At 50.9% G+C, this 10,000-nt stretch overlaps 1 protein-coding gene across 3 annotated transcripts in view; it reads left to right on the top strand.

Annotated features, from left to right (window-relative positions):
• Nucleotides 1-10,000, top strand: part of LOC123995413 (signal-induced proliferation-associated 1-like protein 1) — a 108,686-nt gene that overhangs the window by 80,921 nt on the left and 17,765 nt on the right. For all 3 annotated transcript variants that reach the window (XM_046299003.1, XM_046299005.1, XM_046299004.1), the window contains exons 14-16: nt 2,926-3,069; nt 3,596-3,729; nt 9,512-9,609. In XM_046299003.1, coding sequence (XP_046154959.1) covers nt 2,926-3,069; nt 3,596-3,729; nt 9,512-9,609 — 376 coding nt within the window. The remainder of the gene's footprint in view (nt 1-2,925; nt 3,070-3,595; nt 3,730-9,511; nt 9,610-10,000) is intronic.

A 10,000-nucleotide genomic window follows, 5' to 3' on the forward strand; every position in this document is an offset into this window, starting at 1 on the left:
GGGAGGGAGGGAGAGGAGAATGGGAGGGAGGGAGGGAGGTAGGTAGGTAGGGGAGAGGAGAAGGAGAGGGAGGGAGGTAGGGGGAGAGGAGAGTGGTAGGAGAGGGGGAGGGAGGTAGGGGAGGGGGAGGGAGGTAGGGAGGGGAGAGGAAGGTAGGGAGGGGAGAGGGGAGGGAGGGAGGTAGGGGGAGGGAGGTAGGGGAGAGGAGAAGGGGAGGGAGGGAGGTAGGGGGAGGAGAAGGGGAGGGAGGTAGAGGAGAGGAAAGGGGAGGGAGGGAGGGAGGTAGGAGGGAGGTAGGTAGGGGAGAGGAGAAGGGGAGGTAGGTAGGTAGCGGAGAGGAGAAGGGGAGGGAGGGAGGTAGGGGAGAGGAGAAGGGGAGAGGGGAGGGGAGGGAGGGAGGTAGGGGAGAGGATAGGGGAGGGAGAAGGGGAGGGAGGTAGGTAGGGGAGGGGAGGTAGGTAGGGAGAGGAGAAGGGGAGGGAGGTAGGGGAGAGGAGAAGGGGAGGTAGGTAGGGGAGAGGAGAAGGGGAGGGAGGTAGGGGAGAGGAGAAGGGGAGGGAGGTAGGGGAGAGGAGTAGGGGGAGAGGAGAAGGGGAGGGAGGTAGGTAGGGGAGAGAAGGGGAGGGAGGGAGGTAGAGGAGAGGGGTAGGGAGAGAAGGGGAGGTAGGGGAGAGGAGAAGGGGAGGGAGGGAGGGAGAGGAGAGGGGGAGGGAGGTAGGGCAGAGGAGAAGGGGAGGGGGTAGGGGGAGAGGAGAAGGGGAGGTAGGTAGGTAGGGGAGAGAAGGGGAGGGAGGTAGGGGAGAGGAGAAGGGGAGGGAGGTAGGTAGGGGAGAGTGGAGGGAGGTAGGGGAGAGGGAGAAGGGGAGGGAGGGAGGTAGGGGAGAGGAGAGGAGAAGGGGAGGGAGGGAGGTAGGGGAGAGGAGAGGGGAGGGAGGTACGGGAGAGGAGAAGGGGAGGGAGGTACGGGAGAGGAGAAGGGGAGGGAGGTAGGGCAGAGGAGAAGGGGAGGTAGGTAGGTAGGGGAGAAGGGGAGGTAGGTAGGTAGGGGAGAGAAGGGGGGAGGTAGGGGAGAGGAGAAGGGGAGGGAGGTAGGTAGGGGAGAGTGGAGGGAGGTAGGGGAGAGGAGAAGGGGAGGGAGGGAGGTAGGGGAGAGGAGAGGAGAAGGGGAGGGAGGTAGGGGAGAGGGGAGGGGAGGGAGGTACGGGAGAGGAGAAGGGGAGGGAGGTAGGGGAGAGGAGAAGGGGAGGGAGGTAGGGGAGAGGAGAAGGGGAGGTAGGTAGGTAGCGGAGAGGAGAAGGGGAGGGAGGGAGGGAGGTAGGGGAGAGGAGAAGGGGAGGTAGGGGAGAGGATAGGGGGAGGGAGGTAGGGGAGAAGGGGAGGGAGGTAGGTAGGGGAGGGGAGGTAGGTAGGGGAGAGGAGAAGGGGAGGGAGGTAGGGGAGAGGAGAAGGGGAGGGAAGGGGAGGAGAAGGGAGGGAGGTAGGGGAGAGGAGAAGGGGAGGTAGGTAGGGGAGAGGAGAGGGGGAGGGAGGTAGGGGAGAGGAGAAGGGGAGGGAGGTAGGGGAGAGGAGAAGGGGAGGGAGGTAGGGGAGAGGAGAAGGGGAGGTAGGTAGGTAGGGGAGGGAGGTAGGTAGGGGAGGGAGGTAGGGGAGAGGAGAAGGGGAGGGAGGGAGGTAGGTAAGGGAGGGGAGGGGAGAGGAGAGGAGAAGGGGAGAGGAGAAGGGGAGGGAGGTAGGAGAGGGAGAGGCATGTTTCTTCTCCTCTGATAACTCCCCCCTCCAGAAAGTCTCCAGGCAGTGAGAACTATGCTCAGGTTTCCTCTCTGGCACTGGGTTGTAGTCTGGATTATGGTTAGGGTCTGGGTTGTAGTCTGGGTTATGGTTAGGGTCTAGGTTATGTTCAGGGTTAGGGTCTGGGTCAGGGTCTAGGTTATGTTCAGGGTTAGGGTCAGGGTCTTGGTTAGAGTCTGGGTTATGGTCAGGGTTATGGTCTGGGTCTGGGTTAGGGTCAGGGTAGGGTTAGGATCTGGTTCAGGGTCTAGGTCAGGGTCTGGGTTATGGTCAGGGTATGGGCAAGGGTCTGGGTCAATGTCTGGATCAGGGTCTGGCTTATGGTCTGGATCAGGGTCTGGGTTATAGCCAGGGTCTGGGTTATAGCCAGGGTCTGGGTTATGGTCAGGATCTGGGTTAGGATCTGGGTCAGGGTTAGGGTCTGGGTTATGGTTAGGATCAGGGTCTGGGTTAGGTTTTGGATCTGGGTTAGGGTCTGGGTTATGGTCAGGATCTGAGTTGGGGTTTGGGTTAGGGTCTAGGTTAGGGTCAGGGTTAGGATCTGGGTTAGGGTTATGACCAGGGTCTGGTTTAGGATCAGGGTTAGGGTCAGGAATAGGGTCTGGGTTATGTTCAGGATCTGGGTTAGGATCTGGGTTAGGATCTGGGTCAGGGTTAGGATCTGGGTTAGGATCTGGGTTATGGTCAGGGTCTAGGTTATGTTCAGGGTTAGGGTCTGGGTCAGGGTCTAGGTTAGGGTCTGGGTTATGGTCTGGGTCAGGGTCTAGGTCAGGGTCTGGGTTAGGGTCTGGGTTAGGGGGTTAGGGTCTGGGTCTAGGTTAGGGTCATGGTCTGGGTTATGGTCTGGGTTTAGGTTAGGGTCTGGGTCAATGTCTAGATCAGGGTCTGGGTTATGGTCTGGGTCAGGGTCTGGGTCTCGGTCAGGGTTAGGATCTGGGTCAGGGTTAGGGTCTGAGTTAGGATCTGGGTCAGGGTCTGGGTTAGGATTTGGGTCAGGGTCTGGGTCTGGGTTAGGATCTGGGTCAGGGTTAGGGTCTGGGTTAGGATTTGGGTCGGGGTCTGGGTTAGGATCTGGGTCAGGGTTAGGGTCTGGGTTAGAGGGTTAATATCTATTCTGTGTTATCTCAACCCCTCCAGAATGTCTCCAGGCAGTGAGAACTATGCTCCGGTCTCCTCTCTGGCACTGGGCCGTTCTCCTCACAACCGATCTTCCCTGTCCAACCTCTCCTTCTCCAGTGACACCTCGCAGCATTGGAGGACTCAGAAGTCCATGCCCGAGGGGTAAGAGATGGAGTGGCCACCCCTCATAGCCTGATTCCTCTCCAGGTTTCTTCCTAGGTTCTGGCCTTTCTAGGGAGTTTTTCCTAGCCACCGTGCTTCTACACCTGCATTGCTTGCTGTTTGGGGTTTTAGGCTGGGTTTCTGTACAGCACTTTGAGATATCAGCTGATGTACGAAGGGCTATATAAATACATTTGATTTGATTTGAGTGTGTTCATAGTCTGTAGCGTACTTAACACAACCCTTTATGTAATAGTTAAGGAAGATGTTGAAATGGGAGATGATTGGAAAGGAATGAAGCATTATATCCAACAATTGTTTTTAGTTTTTTTCCCCATGTGAAAACGCTGTGGTGCCTGTTGACCAGCTTGTATCCCAATGTAGGGAATAGTTTGCCGTTTGGTACGTAGCCAATGTGTGTGTGTGTGTGTGTGTGTGTGTGTGTGTGTGTGTGTGTGTGTGTGTGTGTGTGTGTGTGTGTGTGTGTGTGTGTGTGTGTGTGTGTGTGTGTGTGTGTGTGCTCTAGGTTTGGAGAACACAGACAGCACTCCCCTCTGTCTACAGAGCGACAGGTGGTAGGAGAAGGCGGGGCTAGTGGCAAGTCCACACCTAATTGGCCGAGAGTGGAGGAAGGGGGCGGGACCGACAGAGGTTCTACAGGTGAGATTGACCAATGGGAAAGAGAATTGTCTGCAGTGATGTCCAGACATACTGTCAAACCACTGACAAGAAGCAGAGTATTGGGCATCATTAAATAGTGATGTCATAGTATAACAGAAAGATATTGGACCATAGTGATGTCATAGTATTACAGAAAGATATTGGACCATAGTGATGTCATAGTATAACAGAAAGATATTGGACCATAGTGATGTCATAGTATTACAGAAATATATTGGACCATAGTGATGTCATAGTATTACAGAAATATATTGGACCATAGTGATGTCATAGTATTACAGAAATATATTGGACCATAGTGATGTCATAGTATTACAGAAATATATTGGACCATAGTGATGTCATAGTATTACAGAAATATATTGGACCATAGTGATGTCATAGTATTATATAAAGATATTGGACCATAGTGATGTCATAGTATTACAGAAATATATTGGACCATAGTGATGTCATAGTATAACTAAAATATCTTGGACCATAGTTATGTCATAGTATTACAGAAAGATATTGGACCGTAGTGATGTCATAGTATAACAGAAATATCTTGGACTATAGTGATGTCATAGTATATCAGAAATATCTTGGACTATAGTGATGTCATAGTATAACAGAAAGATATTGGACCGTAGTGATGTCATAGTATAACAGAAAAAACACACTGGTCGGAAGAAAGTAGAACACGTTACTGTGAGATGTTGAGTACTTTCAATGCACACACACACCTACTCCTAAACACACACCTACTCCTAAACACACACCTACTCCTAAACACACACCTACTCCTAAACACACACCTACTCCTAAACTCACACCTACTCCTAAACTCACACCTACTCCTAAACACACACACCTACTCCTAAACACACACACCTACTCCTAAACACACACCTACTCCTAAACACACACACCTACTCCTAAACACACACACCTACTCCTAAACACACAGCTACTCCTAAACACACAGCTACTCCTAAACACACAGCTACTCCTAAACACACAGCTACTCCTAAACACACAGCTACTCCTAAACACACAGCTACTCCTAAACACACAGCTACTCCTAAACAGACACCTACTCCTAAACCGACACCTACTCAGAGAGAGAGAGAGAGAGAGAGAGAGAGAGAGAGAGAGAGAGAGAGAGAGAGAGAGAGAGAGAGAGAGAGAGAGAGAGAGAGAGAGAGAGAGAGAGAGAGAGAGAGAGAGAGAGAGAGAGAGAGAGAGAGAGAGAGAGAGAGAGAGAGAGAGAGAGAGGGACAGAGAGAGAGAGAGGGACAGAGGGACAGAGAGAGAGAGCCTCCTCTCTGTCACATATTATATAATGTTTGTGTGCGTACCTGCTGCTTTGGGTGACAGTAGTGCTCCCCCATGGCTCTTCCTGTATGAAACGGCTGTTGGCTTTGACAGCACTGACAGCCCTACACTTCAGCCATACCTCTCTTCCTCCTGTCAGAACACACACACACATATATACATACACACACACATATATATATATATATATACACACACATACACACACACGCACGCACGCATACAGTATATATACACACACATATACACACTTCTAAGAGCCACTGTTAAAACCCCATTTTGAATGTCTCTTCAGCAATGTCAAATCAGATTACCTCGTCTACGCATGCCACACAGATCTACACACAGTGTTTGTCTATGGAGATTGCATGACTGTGTGCTCGTCAGCAACGGGTGTGGCTGAAACAGCCGAATCAACCAATTTGAAGGGGTGTATAACCAGTAGAACCCAGTCCAGTATAACCCAGTCCAGTATAACCCTGTCCAGTATAACCCAGTCCAGTCCAGTATAACCCAACCCAGTCCAGGTTAACCCAACCCAGTATAACCCAACCCAGTCCAGTATAACCCAGTCCAGAATGACCCAGTCCAGTCCAGTATAACCCAGTCCAGTATAACCCAGTCCAGTATAACCCAGTCCAGTATAACCCAGTCCAATACAACCCAGTCCAGTATAACCCAGTCCAGTATAACCCAGTCCAGTATAACCCAGTCCAATACAACCCAGTCCAGTGTAACCCAGTCCAGTGTAACCCAGTCCAGTGTAACCCAGTCCAGTCCAGTATAACCCAGTCCAATACAACCCAGTCCAGTATAACCCAGTCCAGTATAACCCAGTCCAGTATAACCCAGTCCAGTGTAACCCAGTCCAGTGTAACCCAGTCCAGTATAACTCAACCCAGTCCAGTATAACCTAACCCAGTCCAGTGTAACCCAGTCCAGTGTAACCCAGTCCAGTGTAACCCAGTCCAGAATAACCCAGTCCAGAATAACCCAGTCCAGTCCAGTATAACCCAGTCCAGTATAACCCAGTCCAGTATAACCCAGTTCAGTGTAACCCAGTCCAGTGTAACCCAGTCCAATATAACCCAGTCCAGTATAACCCAACCCAGTCCAGTATAACCCAGTCCAATATAACCCAGTCCAGTATAACCCAACCCTGTCCAGTATAACCCAGTCCAGTCCAGTGTAACCCAGTCCAGTGTAACCCAGTCCAGTGTAACCCAGTCCAGTATAACCCAGTCCAATATAACCCAGTCCAATATAACCCAGTCCAGTATAACCCAACCCAGTCCAGTATAACCCAGTCCAGTATAACCCAGTCCAGTATAACCCAGTCCAGTATAACCTAACCCAGTCCAGCGTAACCCAGTCCAGTGTAACCCAACCCAGTCCAGTATAACCCAACCCAGTATAACCCAGTTCAGTATAACCCAGCCCAGTGTAACCCAACTCAGCCCAGTGTAACCCAACCCAGTCCAGTATAACCCAACCCAGTGTAACCCAGTCCAGTATAACCCAGCCCAGTATAACCCAGCCCAGTATAACCCAGCCCAGTATAACCCAGCCCAGCATAACCTAGTCCAGCATAACCCAGTCCAGTATAACCCAGTCCAGTATAACCCAGTCCAGTATAACCCAGCCCAGTGTAACCCAGTCCAGCATAACCTAGTCCAGCATAACCCAGCCCAGTGTAACCCAGTCCAGTGTAACCCAGCCCAGTGTAACCCAGTACAGCATAACCCAGTCCAGTGTAACCCAGTCCAGTATAACCCAGTCCAGCATAACCCAGTCCAGCATAACCCAGTCCAGCATAACCCAGTCCAGCATAACTCAGTCCAGTCCAGTATAACCCAACCCAGTCCAGTGTAACCCAGTCCAGTATAACCCAACCCAGTCCAGTATAACCCAGTCCAGTCCAGTATAACCCAACCCAGTATAACCCAACCCAGTATAACCCAGTCCAGTATAACCCAGCCCAGTGTAACCCAGCCCAGTGTAACCCAGCCCAGTGTAACCCAACCAGTCCAGTATAACCCAACCCAGTATAACCCAGCCCAGTGTAACCCAGCCCAGTGTAACCCAGCCCAGTGTAACCCAGTCCAGTATAACCCAGCCCAGTATAACCCGGTCCAGTATAACCCAGTCCAGTATAACCCAGTCCAGTGTAACCCAGTCCAGCATAACCCAGCCCAGCATAACCTAGTCCAGCATAACCCAGCCCAGTGTAACCCAGTCCAGTGTAACCCAGTCCAGTGTAACCCAGTCCAGCGTAACCCAGTACAGCATAACCCAGTACAGCATAACCCAGTACAGCATAACCCAGTACAGTATAACCCAGCCCAGTGTAACCCAGTCCAGTATAACCCAGCCCAGTGTAACCCAGTCCAGTATAACCCAGTCCAGTATAACCCAGTCCAGTATAACCCAATCCAGTATAACCCAGTCCAGTATTACCCAGTATAACCCAGTCCAGTATAACCCAGTCCAGTATAACCCAGTCCAGTGTAACCCAGTATAACCCAGTCCAGTATTACCCAGTATAACCCAGTCCAGTATAACCCAGTCCAGTATAACCCAGTATAACCCAGTCCAGTATTACCCAGTATAACCCAGTCCAGTGTAAAGCCACAGGGATCCTGTAAATCAGTTTTATATGCAATTCTGAAGATTTCAGCCCAGTTTTGGCCAGTCCAGTTTAGCCAAGCATCACTCAATCTCTCTCATCCTCTTCTCTGACCTCTTGACCCCTCAATCTCTCTCATCCTCTTCTCTGACCTCTTGACCCCTCAATCTCTTCTGGTGATGTGTTCCCTCCTCTCCTCCATCCTGAAATAACATCAGTCATGGTCACACCATAAAGGCACGGAAACCACGGCCACACACACACACACGGAGACATACAGACACAGAGACACACACACTCGTTAGAGAGAAGGCAGACTGCACAGAAGACAACTGCTGAGGGGGGAAATATGGTTGAAATCATTCTCTGTTTACCATGGACTGCTGTTATGACACTTCTACTGTTCTTCATCATCTCTACAGTCCCTCTGTTCATCATCATCATCTCTACAGTCCCTCTCTCTTCATCATCTCTACAGTCCCTCTCTCTTCATCATCTCTACAGTCCCTCTCTCTTCATCATCATCATCTCTACAGTCCCTCTCTTCATCATCATCATCTCTACAGTCCCTCTCTTCATCATCATCATCTCTACAGTCCCTCTCTGTTCGTCATCATCATCTCTACAGTCCCTCTCTGTTCGTCATCATCATCTCTACAGTCCCTCTCTGTTCGTCATCATCATCTCTACAGTCCCTCTCTTCATCATCATCAGCTCTACTGTCCCTCTCTGTTCGTCATCAGCTCTACTGTCCCTCTCTGTTCGTCATCATCATCTCTACAGTCCCTCTCTTCATCATCATCATCTCTACTGTCCCTCTCTGTTCATCATCATCTCTACTGTCCCTCTCTGTTCGTCATCATCATCTCTACAGTCCCTCTCTTCATCATCATCTCTACAGTCCCTCTCTGTTCGTCATCAGCTCTACAGTCCCTCTCTGTTCGTCATCAGCTCTACTGTCCCTCTCTGTTCGTCATCATCATCTCTACAGTCCCTCTCTTCATCATCATCTCTACAGTCCCTCTCTGTTCGTCATCAGCTCTACAGTCCCTCTCTGTTCGTCATCAGCTCTACTGTCCCTCTCTGTTCGTCATCATCATCTCTACAGTCCCTCTCTTCATCATCATCTCTACAGTCCCTCTCTGTTCGTCATCAGCTCTACAGTCCCTCTCTGTTCGTCATCAGCTCTACAGTCCCTCTCTGTTCGTCATCATCATCTCTACAGTCCCTCTCTGTTTTCTCTGCTCTCTGCATTATCTCCCTACTTTATCCCCTCTCTTTCTCTCACACACACACAAACCACCCCACATAGCCGTGTCCCCTCTGGGTTCGTTGCTCACTAATTGCCTGTTCTGTCTACTGCTGTGTGGCTGTTGTGTAACACCTGGCCAATTACATTATATAGACTTGTTTATTTACACACACACACACACACACACACACACACACACACACACACACACACACACACACACACACACACACACACACACACACACACACACACACACACACACACACACACACACACACACACACACACACACAGCAATAACTGCAGAAAACTGTAGACAACCACAGACAGGCACACACGCTGTAACGGCTGTGGAATATTTGTAGCTAGTTATTCAAAGATGCATGGCTCTAAGGACCATGTACGGACACCTGTGGGATAATGTGTGTGTGTGTGTGTGTGTGTGTGTGTGTGTGTGTGTGTGTGTGTGTGTGTGTGTGTGTGTGTGTGTGTGTGTGTGTGTGTGTGTGTGTGTGTGTGTGTGTGTGTGTGTGTGTGTGTGTGTGTGTGTGTGTGTGTTGTAGATGCTCCTGTGTCTAAGTCTGGTCCTGGGTACTCCGGAGCACCACGCATCCAGAGGCAGGAGCAGGTCATGCACCACTCCCCCAAGAAGAGCTCCCAGGTCAGGCTTCACCCTCTACAAACCCTGTCCTCACCTCGACCAGGGTGGGAGCACCGTACATACAGTACTTCTTAACGCACCCATTTGGGATGCATCTCAATCGTCCAAAATGACGATCTGTCCTCATCGACTGTACTTCATCTGCACTGACCTGAAGACAGGAACTCTTGTCCAGGTCTTTCAGACTCTGTTATGTTGACTAAACTCTCCGCTGTAGCTGACTCCTGTCTAACCCATCTCACCCCCTCAACCCCCAACCCATCTCTCACCCCCTCAACCCCCCTCAACCCATCTCTCACCCCCTCAACCCCCCAACCCATCTCTCACCCCCTCAACCCCCTCAACCCATCTCTCACCCCCTCAACCCCCCAACCCATCTCTCACCCCCCAA

The sequence above is a fragment of the Oncorhynchus gorbuscha genome, linkage group LG14 (genome assembly GCF_021184085.1).
Source record: "Oncorhynchus gorbuscha isolate QuinsamMale2020 ecotype Even-year linkage group LG14, OgorEven_v1.0, whole genome shotgun sequence".
NCBI lineage: Eukaryota > Metazoa > Chordata > Actinopteri > Salmoniformes > Salmonidae > Oncorhynchus > Oncorhynchus gorbuscha.